This window comes from Kogia breviceps, chromosome 4, assembly GCF_026419965.1.
Source record: "Kogia breviceps isolate mKogBre1 chromosome 4, mKogBre1 haplotype 1, whole genome shotgun sequence".
Classification (NCBI taxonomy): Eukaryota; Metazoa; Chordata; class Mammalia; order Artiodactyla; family Physeteridae; genus Kogia; species Kogia breviceps.
The window spans coordinates 3,851,371-3,872,777 of record NC_081313.1 but is presented as its reverse complement, the minus strand read 5'-3'; the positions used below and the strand labels follow the sequence as shown (position 1 = coordinate 3,872,777).

The window sequence follows — 21,407 nt, the reverse complement described above, 5'->3', positions numbered from 1 at the left end:
TTTAGATTTCTTTCTTATTTAAGAATATGTATTTACTATAAATTAGAACCACACTCCTGCCTCCCATCAGATAGCTGAGTCATCTAGAAACCAAATTTGAAAATGCTTAACTGAGATCTACCTGGAACTTTAATTAGAACCTGAAAGAACCAAGAAGAACAATAATAACAAAAAGGAACCATCATCTAATGCAAAAGGTATGCTACTTTTCTTCATGTGTTAACAGATTTGAAAGAGGACAGATGGGGTAGCCATCAATCAGGAAAGAAATAACAGACTTGGCAACTACTTGAGGGGCATTTCCATTCAATAACTTTATTATCTGGCTAAGAGAGAGGACTTCTTAATCCTCCCCTTTTCTTCTTTAAAATGCCTTTGATTTGTCCTATCATATGGCAAATGCCCCTGGATCTCACACTCATAAGTCTAGTTGAGGTCATGTTTGTAGTGACCATCTACAGACAAAATATCACTTTAGTTGGAATTAATGTATTTGGAAGATGAATGGTGAAAGCACACAGCTTTCTACTGCAGTCACCAAAATATTACATTCCAGTGTTTATTATCCAGAGGAGTCTTTTTTCTGTTCTTTTCACTTCTTTATCTTTCATGTAGTTGTCATTTACAACTTTCGCTGTTAACTCCCATTGAGTTCAAAGAGAGCCAGAAATTTCAAGCTGCTGCCAGCCAACTCTATTCATGGGACAGACTCCAGAGCATAGCTCAGCCATCACGCCATCACTAGGAAGCCTTAGGCTCACAGAGACCAGGGGCATCCACGAGCCTGCACCCCTGCTGGGCTAATGGGAAGAAAGCACCTTGCCCAGTCTCCACAAATCCAAGAGTGCTTTGAAGGGCATGGCACATCTCCTTACCACACAGATGGCTTCCATTTCTGGTCTGAGCGAGCCTTTGTTGAAGAAAGCCAAGGAAGAGATATCTCCCTTTAGTGCATTACATGAAGAGTTCTAGCTCTTTCATTAAGAAAGATCTACTTTTCTTGAGAGAGCATGGGAGAAATTGACCACACTGTCCTTATGCTTAACAAGTGTGCCAAATAACCACCACCCCACCCTTGGCAATTCCCCGTTGTGTCCATTCTTAAACCAAAAGTCTTTCCAAAGAAAGTAGATATGAGCCCAGCCCAAACTGAATTCCCCCTCTAAAGCAGAATGTTAATATTTTTTAAAAATCACAGGACATAGCATTTCCACATATTTAATATTTTAAGGAATTGGTTATGAATGCACCTTCAGCATCCAGTATTCACACACGTGTACACAAAATCCTTATGAGATATAGAGTCTGAATTATCTCTTTTCAAAGAGGGAAAGGAATAAGACAGGCTTAGATCATTTTCTGGAGATGTAACAAATGTTCAAAAATCTATTTGCCAAACCTTTAACATGATCAAGACCTTATTGTTTGGACCACACATTTTCACTCTGCTACTTATGTCACGTCTTCCTCATCTGTGTCTGACTAATCAATTTGTGTCCAAGAATCTAAGCATCTACTAAGCTTTCCTTCCCGAAAGTTATGGAAATATTCTAAGAAAAGTAAAAGATAAGCCATTAAGGTTTCCGCTTAGGTCAGCCTGAGGGATTTAGGTACCTTCTCAACTTGGCCAGACACTCCTTACTCTAGGATCCAAGCAAAGGGGACCACCTGAAGCACCTAAGGGTGCTTAATGTCCAACTCAGGTATTAAGAAAATGAAGAAAGCACTAATAGAATCTTTAGCCCAATAAGACCAGCACTGCCCTGCCATGGATTCAGCACTGTTTTTGAAATGAATGCTCTAATCTGTAACTATATTATCAACATCAGAAGGACAGAAATAAAGTGCTTTCAAGCACATGGGCCAATCAGTTGACTACTGTTGGTCTATTCAAGATGAAAACATTCTTCCAGTGCTAGTAAGTGACCAGCAAGTTAGAGTAACCAGTAAGTCAGAGTAAAACCATCCCCAAAGAAGTCAAAGTCTTCAGACTTGGCCGTAAGTTCTCAGGCACAGTTTTCAAACCGCAGAGCTCTGCCACAATCGTTGCAGACCAACGACAACAGAAGGCGGAACCCGGATGCCGTTTCCAAATTGGGGATAGGAAGCGCCCAGCATATCTTAGAAAGCATTGTTTGGCAATTTTCCTTCTGCTTTGAGAGATCAAAGAAATCTGTACTGCAATCATGGGAGAAGGAGCCCAAATCTTGTCCCTTGCTCCCTTCCCCACCTCCCTGCCCCCGCGGCCTCACAACGGGCGGCAACAACTGTACTCACCAAACCTTTGCAGGTCGAAAGAGCCACTGAGGAATTTTCGTGGGATCGTAAGGAACCTTGATAAAAACAGAAATCCTCAGGCGGGAAAGTCTGTGCCGACTTAGCGCCCCGCTTCCCCAAAGTCTGTACGAGAAATCCAGGCGCCACCAGCTTGCTGGAAGTTTTCAGATCCAGGTGGAAGTCGTGCCTGAAGCCTTTCAGCCGGAGGTGCAGAGAGTCAGCTCGGAGCTGGGCCAGCGCCCTTTTCCGCCTCTGGGGGTGAGTGACTTCATGGGACACATAGTGTCCATTGTGGTCAACCTCGTAGGGAGACACCAGGTCATACTCTGAAAGTGAGAGGGGGGGCGTGGCTGAGTCATTTCAGAATTCTGAAAAGGATCAGGAATCTTCGAATATCATTTACTACAGGAGAGTATTTTCACCCAGCCAAGAAGGATGGAGGAAATGTCAACAACCACCCAGCCTCAAATCCGAGCTACAGAAAGCATAAAATCGGAGTCAAAAGGGGAAATCTTAGGGCTTCCCTGGTGGCGCAGTGGTTGAGAGTCCGCCTGCCGATGCAGGGGACACGGGTTCGTGCCCCGGTCCGGGAAGATCCCACGTGCCGCGGAGCGGCTGGGCCCGTGAGCCGTGGCCGCTGCGCCTGCGCGTCCGGAGCCTGTGCTCCGCGACGGGAGAGGCCACAACAGTGAGAGGCCCGCGTACCGCAAAAAAATAAAAAAAAAAAAAAAAAAAAAAAGGGGGAAATCTTAAAAGGGGCCTTTTAAGTGCCTTTAAGTGCCTTTTGTGTGTTATTACCAATTCAGCAAATGCTATGACACTTTTAAGGAGAAACAGATTACAGACCAAATGAAACTAAGAATGGGCTTTTCAGATTACAGAGTAATTACTGTAGAGTAATTATTATGTCATTATTTTTATAGTTTTAAATATTCCTTTAGTCATATTGGCTTTTATCAACATCTTCAGTCTTTTTTTTTTTTTTTTTTTTTTTTTTTTTTTTTGCGGTACGCGGGCCTCTCACTGCTGCGGCCTCTCCCGTTGCGGAGCACAGGCTCCCAGACGCACAAGCTCAGCGGCCACGGCTCACGGGCCCAGCCGCTCCGCGGCACGTGGGATCTTCCCGGACCGGGGCACGAACCCGCGTCCGCCGCATCGGCAGGCGGACTCTCCACCACTGCGCCACCAGGGAAGCCCTCTTCAGTCTATTGATAAGAAAGTTTAGCTTAAAAATACTGATCATTTTTCAGAAAACAGTTAAAAATACAAATATGATGGACATTCTTTGGCATTTAATTTTAAAATATTTAATTATTAAATCTCTGAACTACAGCAGAACAGGCAGAGTGCAGGTACGGTAGATGCTAGATGTATCTTTTCTCCGAATGAAAACCACTGCTGAGCCTCTGACTGGCCTGGCTTCTTGGCATTTCGCACTTCAAGGCTGTTCAAAGACATGCACCACACTCTTCTTCCAATTCTAATTTGTATTATACCAGGCCAAAATGTATTCAGATAAATGATTTATTTTTAAAAGGTCAAGACAACCCCAAGGAACTAACAGATTTGGGGCACCCATAGGATCTGCCAGGCTTCTGTCACCGACAGTCTTATAGTTTTGCATGGGCAGCACCTGTGTCATTCCGTTCTCTGTGCAAAGTATGGAGAAAACATCTGTAACTCCACCAGAATCTTGGGCGGTGGCCCTCACCTGCCTTTCTCAAAATATCGTAGCTGTCTTCTCCAAAGAGGTTTCTTCCCTTCTAGCATCATGTGTTTTTCATTGCTTTGACAGGGCTTCTTCCTTTCATTCCCACCGTTAACACATCAGCTCTGCCCTCCAGAGGTCAGGGAGAGGTTGTTTCTGGGCCGGCAGGACAGACACGGACTAGAGACTTAGGGGTGAGCTTCACGCCCGAGGTAGGATCTTCCTGCACCGCCATGTTTTAAACTCGAACCTAGACTTTTAGACCATGGGAAGGTAGATGTGTTAAAGCTGAGCTTACAAAATAATTTAGTTAACAATCTCTTAGCTTGGCTTCTACCTTTCAAATATTTAAACATATCTTGTGAGTGTCTCCACCAGCATGCCAGCGACGGACCTTTGGAGACGGCCGGCTTCCTAGCCTGCATTTTGTCTAAACACCAGAAAATAACAGGCCAACAAGACGTCAGGCTTTCTCCAAGCTTCCTCTGAGATGTCTTTGAAATGGATGTCAGACCCAGGCCCCAGAGGGCTAGCCCTGCACGGAGGTGGAAAGTCCCTAACGATTCAAAATGCAACTTCCTCTTACGTGTACGACAAGACCTGATTCTCATATTCTCATCCTGATTCTAACATCCTAAGAAATTATATATATTCCCCTTTTATTACCAATATATGCTCTCGGGAGACTATTCTGTTAGATACTTAATAACCGGGTCTTTAGCATGAGTTGGACACGCTTTTTGGAGCCATGAGATGAACTAAAACAGCATCCTACAGAAGCGCTATTTGGTCATAAGGGAACAGTACTCAGGTGGATTATTTTTTCTGGAAAAAGTAATTTTTCTTCACAACCAGAACTCTTTTGGTATAGGTACTTGCCCACATGTCCCTGGGCCATCCTGGCAGGTATCTGAAATGTTACACTGGAACAGAGAGGGTGGCAGCCAGGGGATGGGCATAAAAGGCATGTGTTTGGCTTTGGGAGAGACAGAGAAGGCCAGGGATGGCAAGGCACTGTCCAGAGTCCCCTGGGCTGAGGCCACGGCAAGGTGAGAGTCAGAGGCCCGGCAGCCAACCCATCAGGCAGCAGGATAAGCAAAAGCTTAGCAATGGCCTGTTTGAGCCCAGGCTTCCTGTTTCCTCAGGTCAAAGGGCCACTCCTGGGCCCGCAGGCCTGCCCCCCATTCCCAATTGCAGGTAACTGGTGAACTGTGGCCCATGCAGATTAGACAGGCAGCAGGTTCTGTCTGGCAGCTCGACAGCCAACCTTGGAAACAGATGTCAAAGCAGGGCACTTGTGTCTGCCAAGGCAAAATACACTGGGATCGCTTCACATTTTACTTAGGACAATGAGAAAGTAAAACAAATATGCTTAAATTCTATGCAATGATAAAAAAAACAGAGGGGGAAACAAATTAGGAACGAATGTGCCTGGTGCTAGTATGTGATCACAGTCTGTTCCCGGCTACTCCTAAAAAAAGGTGAAAAGCACTTGCTCATTTAGTTTGCATTTTTCCAAACCACCTTCCTCATCTCCGGCTTTCCAGACCCGGGAGAAGCTGGTGTCCAGACCCGGGAGAAGCTGGTGTGACGTGTTCATGTTAATGCCTTTCCTCTTGCCCTGCGGGCTCTCAGGGAGCGTCTGCACCTCGCCCTAGCCTGTCTCCATCCCAGCAGAGGCCGTGCGATGAGGACAAAGCGCGTGGACTGTTCCAAACACTGGCGAACGAGCAGATGTATTGCACTTAAAAAGACGATTACCATTAAAAGGTCATTTTTACGACCTTGACTTTGGAGGGCATGCACTCTTTATCTTTTATTGGGAGGGAGACATATAATATCTACTTTTCAAAATGACAACTTTTAAGCCTCTTGTACAGAAACGCACGTGTTGTGCTGGTACATCTTTCACAACCAGCTACGGGTGGGGGTCATGGGGTGGCCTGGTTGAAAGCATTTGCCAGTTTCCCTGGTATAAAGACTCCTACCGTGGCTAGTTTCAATTACCACGTGACTTCACTGAACACGGAGTTCAGAGGTTTGCACGGTAGCACACCATTATCAAGTATTTCCACCATACAGAGGCAATACAGGCAAAGAACCTCAAGAGGATACGTAACCTCAAAACTTAAAGAATTGCGAAGTGATGAGCTTTCAGTGTTTTAATCTTGTTTTTAATATTATTTATTTCACCCAAGTTTACCTATTTTGATTTTCAGCACGCCAGCTCACAAAATTCCTGACAAGGTAACAGTCAGCTCTGGGTAACTGGCCTGAGGCTGCCCAGAACACCAGCTCCAACCTCTGCAAAGCCACTCCTTGTAACCAGTTACAGTCCCTTCTGAGAATGAGGGTGCACACGGGTGAAAATTTAGTCCCGTGGTTGTCAGCAGAAGTGCTACCCCTCACCCCTGCCCCCAGGAGACACTTGGGATGTCTGGAGACATTCTGGTTTTCACGAAAGGGCAGGGGATAGTGGTGCTTTGAGAAAGTAGTGGGTGAATCCAGGGAGGCTGCTACACATTCTTCCATGCACAGAACAGGTTCCCATAACAAAAGGTCAAGAGCGCCAAGGCAGAGAAACCCTGATTTCATCAAAGAGCAGTCTTTAGTGCAGATATGCACTGTTGGTTATGTATAAATAAATGCGAAAAGGGTCATAGCTAAAGAATTCAATGAATGAACAAAGTAAAGCATAGCTTCTCCCCATGCAGAAGGCAATATATCATTGCTATAAAATGACAGTTTTAAACTAACTCTTGAGCTTATGTTTTAAGATTGTAATCCCCCAAACTATTGGCTTGTGATTTCAAGAAAAAAGAATTTAGTGAGATTCCTGATCCTTGCGAATCCCTGAAATAAGACCTCGGTCCCTCACAGGTTTTTCTGAGGAGAAATTCACACGTGGCTGCTTCAGTCAGCACCCTGATCTACTTCATTTCAAAAGGTGTTTTGACCACAGCATCAAGCCTAGGAAGACTCCAGTTCCAACCTGAGGGCATGAGGTGTGGCTCACCTGTGAGCCTGCTAGGGGCTGCCGGTACCAGCTGCGGAGAACAGATTTTGCACATCAAGTCCTAACTCTGTGTTCAATGGCATATCACATCCGTAGGCTTGAAATCAGCCGTGGTGGGAGTATTTACCCCATGGGAACCAGCAAGTGTTACAAAACCAGAGGCCTGGAGAAGCTGTTGTTAAACATTTACTAGCACTTCCCTGCGCCAACCTGCCCCGTCTCAAGTCACGTGACTGTGTGAATATAAATCAATATATACTTTAAATTCACACACACAAACATAGATCTCTCATGTCCAATGAAACAAAGTTCTAAAGAACTTCTGACTCTTGACCTGGAAGCTTAGTTTACTCTAGAATTTTAAAAGTTAACAAACTCCTGCTCTGTGCTTGCTCTTAACAATACCCGCTGTTATTATGACAAAGGTAAATTTGTAGGAAAAGCATTCCAGGCTCCTATCGGGGAAAAGCTATGCTGAATCAGCCAAAATGAAATGGGTGTACTGAAGGTCTGAAAATAGAATTGACCTCAATGAAGTTATCTATTGTTGCCTCACAGAATACATGGAATTCTCTATCTTATTGCATAATTACTCCAGACTCCCAGGAGCACTGGCGATATAGGTTGAAATATGTGTTAAACAAACCTTATGGCCAAAGAGTTATTTCAAAGGCGCCTTTGGGTTTTGAAGGGATACCCAGACATCCAACAGTAAACGAACCACAGCATCACACAAAGTCTATTCCACATCTGCTATCCTAGGTCAAAAGAGGTAACACTGCTGAGCATAAAGAGCCTTTCTCTGCTCGTGTGAAAGCTTTCCACTGAAACCCGCTCTCTCAACTTAGCCTTTTGTAATTAAAGACCTAAACCACCTGCACCGTGAGGGATGAGGGAGCGGTGTGTCCACTAGGCTAGAACCTCAATGATGATGGCTCCCACCTTCTCCCTGAGGTTCTGACCAAGCGAGCTAAGTGGTTGTCATGGGAACGCTGGGCTTGTGACACCAGCTGAGGTGCCAGGTGATTACAGCCACATGCCAGCCAGGCTGGAATCCAGCTTGCAGGACGCTCCTCCCTAGGAGAAGGGCGCCCTCGGGCAGGAAGTCTTGGCTTCTCCTCCTGGAAGTGGTTCTCTATCTCTGATGCTCTTACCTCACGGAAAACCCCATAACGACTAGAAAACACTCTGAAAATTCTCCTGAGATCTTCAGGAATTTTCATGATTTTAGAAAACTAGAATTTTCACAAAAATCTTTTTTTTTTAAGTGGCCAAAGACAACTAACTACAATATAAATAACTACATACTAGGATGAATCGTAAGAGAAACATTAAAGAAGACAAGGGCCAGCCCAAGGAAGTGAGCTTTAAAAAGATAATTTTCTCTTGCAAATACATAGTGACAAGTAATTTTTAAACGTTTTCTATCATTTACATCTAGCGCCCTCTGGTGTTTGCAGAAAGGTTCCTATGTTCCCGTGTTCATCGGATTTATCACTATGGACAGACTTCATGGAGCACTGGGGGGGGGGGGAGATAATTTCAATAATTAATGCACATATTAAATGATTGTCTTTATGGAATTTTATCAAGATGAAGAAACTACACTCAGAAATTCTGGATTATTAACTCAAATTTTCTAGATTTTCTGAAAATATGTTGGGATAATAAAACCTAGTTCTTCCTCTGTTAAGTCTCGAATAACGTTTGAGTTGGCAACGCATTGTTGGAATTGATGCAAAGTATTCATATTTAGCAGTTGCCAGGGGACTGGGCTCAGATTAAAGACCCGGTAGCGACCGACGTTCCACACCTGCTTTCCGGTTTACCCAAAAGCAGTTCAGGATCGAGAGGTCCATCCCCTGAGGCATGAAATGACACATGCCGCTTGCGAGCGGTGAAAGTAAAACCACACACTGCAGAAAGATTTGACTTGTTTTTTGGCAAATCATGACACAGGACTCGGACATTGCTTGTGACGTCACAAAACGCTAACTACCCATATTCTGCCAACTCTTGAAGACCATCCTTTTGAAACTAAGGTGATAAATACTGAGCAAAATGACCGTCTTTTTGTCCCCTGCTCTGACAGTGAAGGATGTTCCTTGTAAAAGGCCAGAGGGGGAACAGGAGGGGGAGGGGACGAGGGGATGGGGAAAGGCATCATAAGCTCTTTATAATTGCTGTGTATACATTAACACAACTCCGAGATTATTTCTTCCTTCTTTAATTGTGTGTGTGTGTGTGTTTAATAAATACGTCCCCTTGCGTTCTTCCCTACTGTTTATGGTAATAAAGCTGGTACGCCGTTTTACAGGGAAACAATATAAATACTGGTGAGCGTTGACTCCGAGGCGCTCGCCCTTACGGTTGGAAAGAAGCACGGCAGCACCTTGCAGAGAATTCCCAGAGTCTCGAACATTCGCAGAGCCTGGTAAGCCAGCCTTAGCGGGTTCACAAGCTGCGGCACTGCAAAAGGTTTCGAACCCCCCTCGCGCACTTACCGCCCTTTTCCACCCAGCCCGGCCACTCCGCGGGGCCAGGAGGACGCCGGACGCTCGGGCTCCCCGGCGAGGCCGCTGCGGGTCCCACGGCGCACGCAGGTGCCTGCTGGAAAACAGCGGCGACACCTCGGTGAGACGGGGGCTGCGCGAGGGGAGCTTCGGGGGACCCTGCCCCCGCAGTCGGGGACTCACCTGCACACCCACCTGCGCCAGCAGCAGCAGGCAGAGCGCCGCGCAGCCGGGAGCCCGCACGGCCGGGCTGCCCCGCGCGCCCTGCGCCCGCGGCCGGCGCCGCGCCCCCGCGGGGAGGACGCACGGCTCCATCACGGGCGCTCGCAGCGGTGCTGCGCGACTTCGGTGCGCGACCGTGCAAGCGGGCACCGAGGACCGGCCCGCCCGGCGCGCAGGACGATACCCGCCGTCCCTGCGCCGCCCGCGCCGGGGTTATGACTGCGGCTCCGCGCCGCGCTGGGGGCGGAGTGGCGGCCGCGGCGGCGGAGAACCCGCCCGCACCGTGGGAGAGCGGGGGAGGGGGAGGGCGAGGGCGAGGGGAGGGCAGGGGAGGGGAGGGCGAGGAAGCGAGGGGAGAAGGGAGCGGGGCGCCCGAGGCGCGAGAGAGGGCGGCGGGGGGAGGCGCCCGGGGAGGAGGGCCGAGGAGGACCCGGGCGTTCGCTGGCCCGCGGTCGGCGCCTTGCCGGCCGTCCCGGGGGCACGCGGGTGGAGCGGGGCCCGCGAGCGCGGGGCGGCGGCGTCAGCAGGTCGCGCCGCCCGCTCTGCGCCCCGGACCTGCAGTCCCCGCAAGGCTGCACTGGCTGGCACCTCGCCGCGCTGCGCCCCGCTCTTCCCGACCCCCACCCCCGGGGGCCGGAGCGGCGCATCCAATGGCCGGACACCTGCCTCCCGCCGGAATGCGGCAGAACGGCGCCCGGGTCCCGCTGGGTCCTCCCTCCCGCCCCGTGGGGAGATCGGCTGCGAAACAGGGGTGCCCGGACTTCCTTAGGGATGCGCGGATCTGAGTATACACGCGTGTGGTTTTCTCTCGAGTCTGTGAAGTGATGGGAGACGAGGGGGGTTGAGGAAGCTTCGTCCTCCCGGGACGTAGCTGCGCTCCTGGCCCCGGGGTCTGGGCGGCAGCGGACTGGCCTGTGCCGGGGCTGCTGGGGGCCTAGGGGCAGCCATCGATCGCGGAGGCTTTGCGGTCGCGGGTTGGTCCCGGCCCTGGCCGGGGACTGCACCGCTGTGCTACCAGCGCCAGGAGTCTGAGGGAGCAGTAGAGACGCGTCCACCGGCCCGGCTACCAGCCCAGCTCGTGTTCTACACCTGTTGATGGCATGTGTGTGTGGACGCACGTGCACGCGTTGCAGCGCGAGCACGCGCGTGTATGAGCCGGGTGTAGGCGAATGTGCATCAGTGTCGGCTTGCGTGTGCCCCCGCCCCGTGCATGTGTGTGCCGGAGCGTGTTCTCAGGCACGAGTCCCGCCTGAGACCACTTTGCTCCACTGACTGCTCCTGCCCTCCTTGACCCCTTTCCTCCTGCAGGTCCCGGTGTCCTTCATATTCACTTTAGCCCAGCCTGGCCGGTTCTGCACAGTTTGGAAAGCATGGAGAGGAAACTGGTGGCAGCCGTCTCAGGCCTCCTTTGCCCAGCTCGCCCGGAGCCTGTAGCTGCCTGTTGCTTCTGGCAGTCCTTCAGTGCCAGGCAGCCTGGCAGGGACAGTGGGATCCTCCGGCCTGCTCCACACACACACACACACACACACACACACACAAACACACACACACGCACGCACGCACACAGTTCCTGATTAGTGTCTGCCAGACTGGAGGCTGACAAAGGTTCTGCAGTAGGCAGAGAGTGCTTTTGTCCCGAGTTCAGGGCATTGCATGCTTGGTAAACGAGGGTCTCTAATAATCGGTGATTGTGTCAAATGTAGCCTGCAAGGGAATCAGATTTTCCAAGTCTTACCTACGATCACATGAGGACACCCAGGGGCTCTCTTTTTTATAAGTTCAACAGATGAAATGAAAGAAGAACAGCTGGTATAAAAAGGGTTCACTTTTTAGGAATGTTTTTCCCTCTTTGAATACAACCAAAATGAATCTTTCCGTTGTGAAGAAAGAAACAATATCCTTTCCAGGGATGAACGTTTTCCAGTTTTTTTTAGCCGTTCACTGAATTCAATGCTCTGAATGACTCAGATAGAGGGCAAACTCCAGCCCTGGGGCCAGGTTGGGGGCTGTGGTGAAGAGAACTGGCGGACCAGGTATACAAAGGCCGCAGAACACGTGGAACCCATTTGTGATTTATAATAAGATGTATATATTTGGTCTTCCTCCAATTTCTGGCACAGAGCTCTCCAAACTTGGAATTTCCTGAGTGCAGAGAGCAATAAAGGTGTCTTTTGTTATGTTAATGAGCTGACTTTGCACCAAAATGGAGACGAGTTGCCAAGGGACCCAACCATGTGATCAGAGGGTTGGAACTGTCATTCTCATCCCCTGACCTCCAGGGAGGGAAGAGCGGCTGGAGGTTGACTCAGTTGCCAATGATCAATGATTTAATCAAGCAGGCCGATGTAACGAAGCCTCCATAAAGACCCCAAAGGACCGCATTCAGAGCTTCCAGGTTGGTGAACAGGTGGAGCTTAGGGGAGAGTGGTGCCTGGAGAGGGCATGGAAACCCTACACCCTTCCCCATACCTGCCCTAAGTATCTGTTTCCTACGGCTGTTCCTGAGTTATATCCTTTTGTAATAAACTAGTAATCTGGAAAGTAAAATGTCTCCCTGAGTTCTGTGAGCCAGTCTGTCAAATGAATGGAACCCAAGCAGGGGGTCGTAGGACTCTCCCATCTATTGCTGGTGGGTCAGAGGCACGGGTGACAACCTGGACTTGCCCTCAGCTTCCCAGGTGCGTGGGGTGAGAGCACTGTTCCCTGACCCATGGGAGGTCGGACTGGGCCAGGCCCCATGACACTTTCCCCAAAACTGGTCGACAGGCTTTAAAGTGGAAAGAATACTTCTACAGTGTGAAAGATAGCATATCAAGAAACCAAAAAAGGAAATTTTGATGCAAGAAACTTTGAATTCCTAAAAGGAAAGGTTAGGACAGGGCAACGTGCCTTATGGATTATGTGAAACTTAGAACTTGCCGTGAAGCCTGAGTTAGTACAACTTTAGGAATCAGGCCATCCTGGAAGAATGCTCTTCTGAAATTGTTGGCTAGGCATAACACAGCCCCTGTATTTCCCTGGCATCCCGCATGGTCCTGGCTGAACCTGAGCCACTCAGCTCCCGGGGCCAACAGGGGTACATGCCCTCAATCTGTGGGCCCAGATGCCCCGGACCTAACCTGACAATGGTCAGCTCGCTGATTCTGACGCTGGTTCTGTTCCTGGCTACACTCTGGAACCTGGGTTCCTCCACGTTGAGACTTGACTTTTCTTAGGAAAAGGAAAATTGGGAACCAAGAAGTACAAACAATACTGGATTCCTGAGTTCAAAATGTGGCTTTTGTAAAAGCTCCCTCCTGTTAAACACATAGACATTTAGCTCAAATAATAATAATAATACTTTCTATCATTATATAAAACAGAATCATTTAGTATTAAAATAATATGATAGATGTATTATAATCATTAGTATCCATTAACTCTTTGTTATTAGTATTGTTGGTAATTGACACCCCCTCCTGCAGTGAGGCCCCCGACCCCCCCCCCCCGCCCGCCAGTGCTGAAGCTGTTCATAAGGTAACCAGTGCCAGGAGATCCATCACTTGGAAACCTTGGTTAACAAGACTCAGCATTTGTTCCCGTGTGTCATCTGGTCCAGAATTAAACTGGCTTCTGCTAAACATATTTGCTTCTAGAGATTCCACAGGTAAAATCAGTGTTGAAGGTGAGTATATCTGCTAGCTATCCCTACACAAGAAAGCACCGCATGACTTAAAAAGAGAACCGTTTCTGTTTGCTCAAGGACTTATATGCCGGTTGGTTATCTGGTGGTGCAGACCAGGCTCGCTGATCTTGGCTGGGTTTGCTCACGAGTGCTGAGAGAGTTGTGGATCAGGCACACACGCAGGGAGAACGCCATGTGAACACCGAAGGCAGGGATTGGGCGATGACTGTACATGCCAAGGAATGCCAAAGATGGCCAGAAAACCGCCAGAATCCCGGGGAAAGAGCATGGAATGGAATCTCCCTCACAGCCTCAGAAGGACCGACCCTGTGGACACCTAGATCTGGGCCTGCAGGCCGATAACCATGAGACAATACGTTTCTGCCGTTTGAGCTGCGCAGTCTGCGTGCTTTGCCACGGCAGCCCCAGAACTACTACAATCAGTACGTTCTGTATGGACCAGGAAGGAAGGTCAAGTTGAAATTCTAACATGAGCATCCACGCGTGGCCCTCTTTCCATCCCAAGGCCCGAGCAACAAGATAACAACTGAATCCAGCAGCTGGAGGAGCTCAAAGAATCCCAGCAGGCGCCTTTCAGCCGAGGGGCCGGGCCAGTGGGCGAGGCACGGGGGGACATCTCTGAGCTCGTGGGGGAGATAACGTCTTCTCAGTTGCCCTGTGCCACCTTGGGGAGGGGGCCCGGATTGCCACTGTCCTCCTCGTGCACCCAGGAGACCTATGAGCACAGAGGTCTAGCCCCTCACCAAGGGAAGACATTCCAGCTCGTGGCACCTGGAACCGGCCTGCCGCTCTCCCCAGCACCTGCAGAGCTCCCCTCCCAGTGGACCCCTCTGTGGGGGCCCAGGGAGCCCTGGCCCTGCGAAGGCTCGTAGGGCAGTGGCCCTCCATCTGCTCTGCCTACAGAATCTCTAGAGGCTGCAGACCTCCTGATTCCCAGGCCCCCCCCACCAGAGAAGTATCATGGGTGTGTGGCGGTGACTGGACATCTGTGTTAGTAAAATCTTCCCAGAGGATTCTGTAAGCAGCCCAGGCTGAGATGGAGAGAGGGCGGTGAATCTCACCACCTGCTCCCTAGGGAGGCGGGTCTGGGAGGGCGACGGCTGGGGCACTGCCCAGCGTTCATCAGAGGCACAGGCCTGTGTGCCTAGGGCGCGTCCAGCCTCCGGGATACCTTGCTGCCTCCGAGGGATCCCGCCTAGAAATGTTTTACGTGTGTCTGCGTGTGTGCGTGCACAGGTCTGCGAGTGCAGTGGTAGTCTGGTTTGAGCGTGCGTGCCTCTGTGTTCCTCCATCCACCTATCACCTAAAGTAAGTTATCAAGTAATGTGTCTATTGTCATTGGACGCCTTTCATTCTAAGAAAAAGACTAGAGAGGAAGAAAATGGGTGGGTTGTAGCTCTTTGGGAAGCAGAGGCATTGGGGAGGAAGGCGGCCTGCTTACCTGAGCAGTGGGTTTCAGTTCCGGGCCAGTGCATGACTTGTTCAAACAATCCAATCACGACCCCCCTCGGGACCCGGGGACAGCCCGCCCTGTGGATACGATGACACCCGCCTCCCCGCACAGCCCTGATTGTCGACTCTGTTCCTGGTGGGGCCCTGCGTGGTGTGCGGTGTCCCCCCTCCCAGGGCTGTGAGTAGGAACGGCTAATAAATGCTGCCCGTCTCACCTGCCCGGGCTGGGCGTCCTGTGTCTGGCTGTCCCGTAACCCTGGGGCAGGAGTCCCTCCCTCAGGGACGGGGCGAAGCGGAGGTGAGGAAATGCACACGTGCAGACCTCCTTTTCAGGTTTAGTCTTTGGCAACTTCGTAAAATTAACCAGAAAATTTTCCGAATGAGCATTTCAAACAAATAGCAATTATCTATGCCTCTAAGGTCTGAAAATACACACTTATAAAATTATTGGGGTCTGATTTATGTTCTGGAGGGAACTTTTTGCCTAATTATTCAATGTTTTGTATCGTTCATGGACTGTTCTGCTTTCCTCCTACTTCCTGAAGCAATTTTTCAATTTATGTGTTCCTAGAAAATAGTTAACTTCATCAAGATTTTCAGTCATTTTAGAATAGCTTCTTTTGCTCCTTCCTGTTATAATTAGCCACTCATTACTCACGATTAATTGTGAGTAATATATACTTACTGAGAATCCATCATGGAGCTTCCTTCTTCATTGAACTTATAACTCAGGGAAAAGACAAACTTTGAACTAGTGCTTTCAAGAGAGGTTGCATTTTATGAAGAAGCACAGGAGGCTGTGTGAATGATGATGTCACGTCTTATTTTTCTCTACTTTTAGACTTGAGATATTTTTTAGGGGTACATCTACTAATGTGGGCTTCTTTGGAATGATTTTGCCAACACATCATTATACTGTTAAGGTAGATATATTGGTTTTCCCTATTTAAACGTGTAGGTTAAACTCCCCCCTAGTTTTGATCAGTAGACTTTTTATTCTTATCTGCATTTCCTCAGTTGTGAAATTCATTTTTCCCAATTTAATGCATCTTAAATTGGGATTGTGTCTTATCACCTCAACAGATGTTTAATATTATAGAGTACCTTCCCAGCCTCCTCCTTTCCCTCTCTCTTGTCATTAGTGTTAGACTCCTGGTCCCATGGTATCCTAGCTCAGAGGTCCTCTGACACCCCTCCAGGTCCCAGTTCTGTCCCATCCAATGCACAAACCAGTCATCCGCAGGCTTTGTTGAGCATCTTCTGACATCAGTTTGATCTTTCTCTTCTATTTCCTGTGTTATGTGCAATGTGTTAAAGTTTACTTTTTGATTTTTTTTTCAGGGTACTGCTTCTACTTTTAGCTTGTTCCACTTGCTGTGTTTATAATTCATTACTACATAATTTGTTTCCATGACCAATAACTATTTGTTAAATGAGCAAATTATTCTCTATATTTTTTACTTCCATGTTGATCTCGTATTTCTTCATGACTTTGTGCGTTTGTTTTAGAGAAGGCAGGTTTCTCCTTGGGTAGAGGGGATAACCAGAGCCGATGAGACTTTCTTCTGGCTCCTACAGGAGGTCATTTCCACATAGACACTCTGCCTCTGAGTCTCCCAAATGCTGTTTCCCTTGCACTGCTGGGCAGGGCCTTTTGTGCTCTGCTTCAGTCATGTCTTTGATCTCTGTGTACCCACAAGTGGGAGCTGCCCGCCACTCGGGGCTGTGTGCGGCCAGGCTGAGAACCACCTGTGCCCTCGTCTCTAGCCATCACTGTCAGCCGTGATCCTCTTCCTACAAGTACCGCTGGTTCTCCTCTGACTCCCACCTCCAACAAGCTTCCAGCAAGTGTACCTCTGCTTTACTGCCGTGATGTCTCCCCAGTACTCTGAATCATTCTAGAACATCGAACGTTTTCATTCCCAATGTTTCGCCGCTGCCAGTTTTTCCATCTCTGCCTCTGGAATTCACCTCCCACGTCCCGGCCTCTTCTTCACACCATCCTCCTGCATGCTGCTCGTTTGATTTTTCTGAATGGACCCTCTGAATGAGAAGGGTCGTGGTGTACTTCTGAAGGAGTTTGTGTAGAGAGTCGCAGGATCAGACTCAGGAAATAGATGGTAGATGGCAACACTGTGGAGAGAGACCAAGATGGGCTAATGTATCAGAAAACAGATGAGAAGTGATGGTGGCCTTGACAAGCACAGTGACAATGGGGTTGTGGAAAAATGGACTGATGTTAAGTTTATTTAAGCAATAGGATTAGCAGAAGCCCGGAAATTAGACAACGCACACCAATGAAAACCGGGTGAGAGCGATCAGGTTATTTTAAGGAAGTACTTCTGTGACTAGGACAGGCAATAGTGAATGGAGGGCAGAGTGCTAGATTTTATGGGTTAGTAAAGCTTCCAAATGAAGATTCTAAAAGAAACCCAACACGGGGTCGCCAGCCTTTCATTTTCCTAAGGTAAGATGAAATACGGTAAGTGCGTTATCTCAGAATGAAGACTTCTGTCTAAATTGAATGACTTTAACTTAATGAAATGCCCATTATGTTGACCTGATTGTTTTCATTCACCACTAAATATCATGACTGTAAAACAATTAAAAAAATGAAACCATGACGAGCAGAAAGTGTTGAGTAAGGGGATATCCATAGTGTTTTGACTTGACGGAGGCTATAAAGTTCAAGGGGAATCTGGGGGGCAAGTAAAGACACTAGAATGAATTCCATCTGGAAAAAGCATCACTTATGGAGGCTCTCGGGGCTGCCTCTGTGCTTCTCAGTGGTCTCCTGGATCCCGCTTCCAGAAGGCACCTCCCTGCTTTGCATCCTGGAATCTTCCTTCCAGTCTTCCTGAGGTAGAAACAATTAGAACAGAATCCTTGCCTTGGCCACGTTTGCTAGGTAGGGCTGCCCTTGCATGGTGCACACATTCTGGGTCTACACCTTGACTCAGCACCTCCCGCCTTTGCCTCAGGCTCAGCTCTTCCTTTGCATGTTCTGTGGACCTGGGAAAAATATCCCCCAGAGCTGCAGCCACCTCCCAAAATCTAAGTAGGAAGTAGCCTGAAGCTTGGCACCTCTTGTTCTTGCTTGATCGGTAAAACATCCGTTGGCACTGGTGGCAGAAATAGAATGGCCTCACAGAAACATCTGTCGAGCCTGAAAGGCCTCCAAACCCACCAAATATTATAATACAAACCCCAAGTCCACCCAAACCCTCCTTACAAGTACATACTGCTCCCACAAATGAGTCTATTTTGTAATTCTCAACATTCCCAGACCTTAAATTTGTGCCCCCCCACCACCAAGTTTTGTCCTTCCAGCCCTTTTGAAAGGGGCGGCACCTACACAATGCCACAGGGACAAACAAAATTAAGGGGACGTGCCCTTGGGGGTCTGGCAGCTCCCAAGAGGGAAGAGAAAGGGAGAGATTATGGCGCCCATTTGCTCTTCCAAAATCACCAGACCTACGTCTCTCCTCCTCCTGGGAAGCACTGAGTGCAGAGGGAGTGGAGAGTCAGGAAGGCTGTGCTTCCCAGAGCTTCCTTCAATGTGGAAGGAGATGGGGGGGAGGATCCCCTTTCACAGGTGTGTGAAGGAGAACACGGTTCAGAATGACTCTTATTCCAAGGAATTTCTTGTTGTTTAACATGCCCTGTGTGTGGACTGTGTCACTGTGACAATGAAGCATGACAGTAACTGGAGGTCGTTCCCATTAAATTTAGGAAAAATCATAGCAACCTGAGTCTCGAGGAGGCACAAACAGAAAGGAAAGTTAACCAGAACGTAGCTTTTCAAACAGTATGAGATGATGAGTCACTTTTGTTCTTCTCAAACTGTAGCAGACACACAAATACAAATTTTATATTCTGATAAAATAAGGATTACTAGAGCAATGAAATGAAGTAGACATACCATATCCCATCCTTTTTTAAATTCATTGATTCAAGTGAGAGTAAAAGGCCCTGAGCTGCTTTGAAGGCTTCTGGATGCCACTTGCCACCTCTGCATTTTCCACGTCACAGAGCAGTGAGCATCAGTCCGCCACCCTTAGATGCTCTGGAGAGCAGCACAGCAGGAGTAGATACCAAGTGTGCCAGGGAGGGGTCCAGGATCCCCCCGTGGACCCGTGTCTGTCATCTCCATGCCTGGCCTGGGCCACTTGGAGCAAGGCACCTGCAGCAAACATCTCACCACCCCATCTCTCTTCTCGCTCGTTTCCCTTCTGTAAAAGTCAGTTTGTTCTTTTCCAATGTCATCCTTCTCCCCCCACTCCCCCACCCCGCATTCCCTTTATCTTTCAATATTAATCATGTCGGGGATCCTTCAGTAAATTCCTGACTGCAGCTCCAACAGGGGCTGCCTCCACTCCTTCCTCTCAGGCCGAGAATCGCCCTCTGTCCTTCCCAGCCTGTTAAGATGCTCCTTCAGCCTCTTTCCAGCTGACCTCGGCTCTCTGGGCCTCAGTTTTCGTACACAGCAACCAGAGTGACAGCAGCGGCTTGCATATGTATGAGGGCTCCAGGAAATAATCTAAACACACAGCACAGAATCCCTGCACCCCTCTCTGTCCCCCTGATACCACAAGGACTGGAGGCCAAAAACATGGAGCAAGCGTCCTCAAGGAAGACGACGGAAGAATTGAACTCAAGTCAGACTATCTTTGGGGAGGGATACCAGGAGCAAATAGGGCACATTTGACAAGGTATTTCTGTTCGCCACCTTATGACAAAGTTGACTTGGATAGAATGTCCAAACCACAGTGCATTTTTTCTTTCAAACATGGCACGCTGTGATCTGGCATTTGATTTGGCAGAGGAGAGGTCCAGAGGCAAATTCAGTCTTATTTTCTTGGTGGCCTGTTTGGCTCTTCAGCCTGGATCCTCGTAGAATCATCACGTGTCTTTGTCCTTATGTTTATTTCAAGATGCGGCTGGCTGTGTATTTTGTCATTAATTTTGCCTGGAACATCATAAGTGTATAGATTTTTTTTTCAGCTTTGAAAAGATCTAGATACTTATGTATTTCTTATTTGGGAGATATGATATTACATGAGTAGAGTTTACCATTAAAGTAGGTAAATAGAGGGCTTAGGTAACTGCTTACATTACAAAATGACAAAGACCATTATGGAAAAATAAAGTGTATCCGCATATGTATGTCTGACTAAATAAGATTGATAAAAATTCTATTCTACTGCTAGTATTAACATATACTGCTTTCTTCATGACTTTCAATATCAGAGAATTAAGCTAAAGTCCTTTTGAAAAGTTAAAAGTAAATAGTGGTGGTAAAAATAAAGAGAATACATGGGAAGAGAAAAGTAAAGAGATTTTGAGTACATGGAAAAAAACCCAGAGAATAACAACAGAAAAATGAAAATCAGAAAACATAGGTGTGACAACAGAAGATGTAAAAAAATTTTATCAACACACACAATAGATTAAATTTGCTTATTATAAAACGAAGTCTTAGGTTTCGTTATGGACCTAAAACTCAATCACATACTCTTAAAAGTGCATACATACTGCAAAGGAAAATTGATATAATGAATTAAATATTAAATTAATATAAACTTAAAATATTTGTCAGGTAAGAATAATAAAATGGAGAATCCTGGAGTGCGTTTCCTATCCTACATGAGACTTTATTTTCCCATCTGTGTAATGGATATGATAAAACCAGAACCTACTCCAGAAGGTTGATATGAGGACAGACAAAGTTAATATTTATAAAGAACTTAGAACAATGCCTGGAATGTAGAAATTGATGTATAAGTTTAATAGTACTTTATCTTAAATGAATTTTAACGCATGTAAGTGAAAAATAATGCATATTATTTTGAAAAAAATAAAACAAAAGAAAAAAATAGTTGGCAGTATCAGATCAGTAAAGACCAAATTCAACATGAATATCATTTCCTTTGCTTTAAGTCTTGCTTCCAAATCCAGTTGATTTACATGGGAAATAGTTGCAGTGATCCTTCCAGAATAAAGATTGCATCTCTTGAATAGAGTTCAGCGTTTCTGCAGACCCAAGACCAAGAACTGCACAGCCAATCTGATGTGACAAATTGGATTTGTTTTTCCCATATCACATCTCATTTGTAAAGACTTGGATAACTGGAAAAACTGTCCCTCAGACTCACACAAATTACGGAGGAAGAGAACCCAGTTTTTATCTTTGCAAAAGGGAAAAGTATGAATAATTTTCAGAGATAAAGAATCTCATCTACAATGTTGCAAACACCACAGTTTGTGCTGTGCTTAATGCCCTGGGTCAGATTCAAATGGGAAATCATGCCTTGGACAACTAATTAACATCATGATTCTGTTATTAAGCAATTTTATTTCAGTTGTCTCATTCTATCTTCATGAGATGAAAAAATCCAAGTTCCCAAATTACATAATTCCAAATCAGTACCACGTGACACTACTTTACAAACAGAAACCAGAGTGTTTATCACTACTTTATTAAGGTTTTGCTTTTATGAACAAAACTAGCTGTGGGTCTGTAAAACCACTAAG

At 47.3% G+C, this 21,407-nt stretch overlaps 1 protein-coding gene across 1 annotated transcript in view; it reads right to left on the bottom strand.

Annotated features, from left to right (window-relative positions):
* Positions 1-9,829, bottom strand: part of ADAMTS16 (ADAM metallopeptidase with thrombospondin type 1 motif 16) — a 158,300-nt gene extending 148,471 nt beyond the window's left edge. The window contains exons 1-3 of the mRNA XM_067033287.1: positions 9,698-9,829; positions 9,506-9,608; positions 2,278-2,603 (exon numbers count right to left, since the gene is read on the bottom strand). Of these exons, the coding sequence (XP_066889388.1) occupies positions 2,278-2,603; positions 9,506-9,608; positions 9,698-9,829 (561 nt within the window). The remainder of the gene's footprint in view (positions 1-2,277; positions 2,604-9,505; positions 9,609-9,697) is intronic.
* Positions 9,830-21,407: the final 11,578 nt, after the last annotated feature.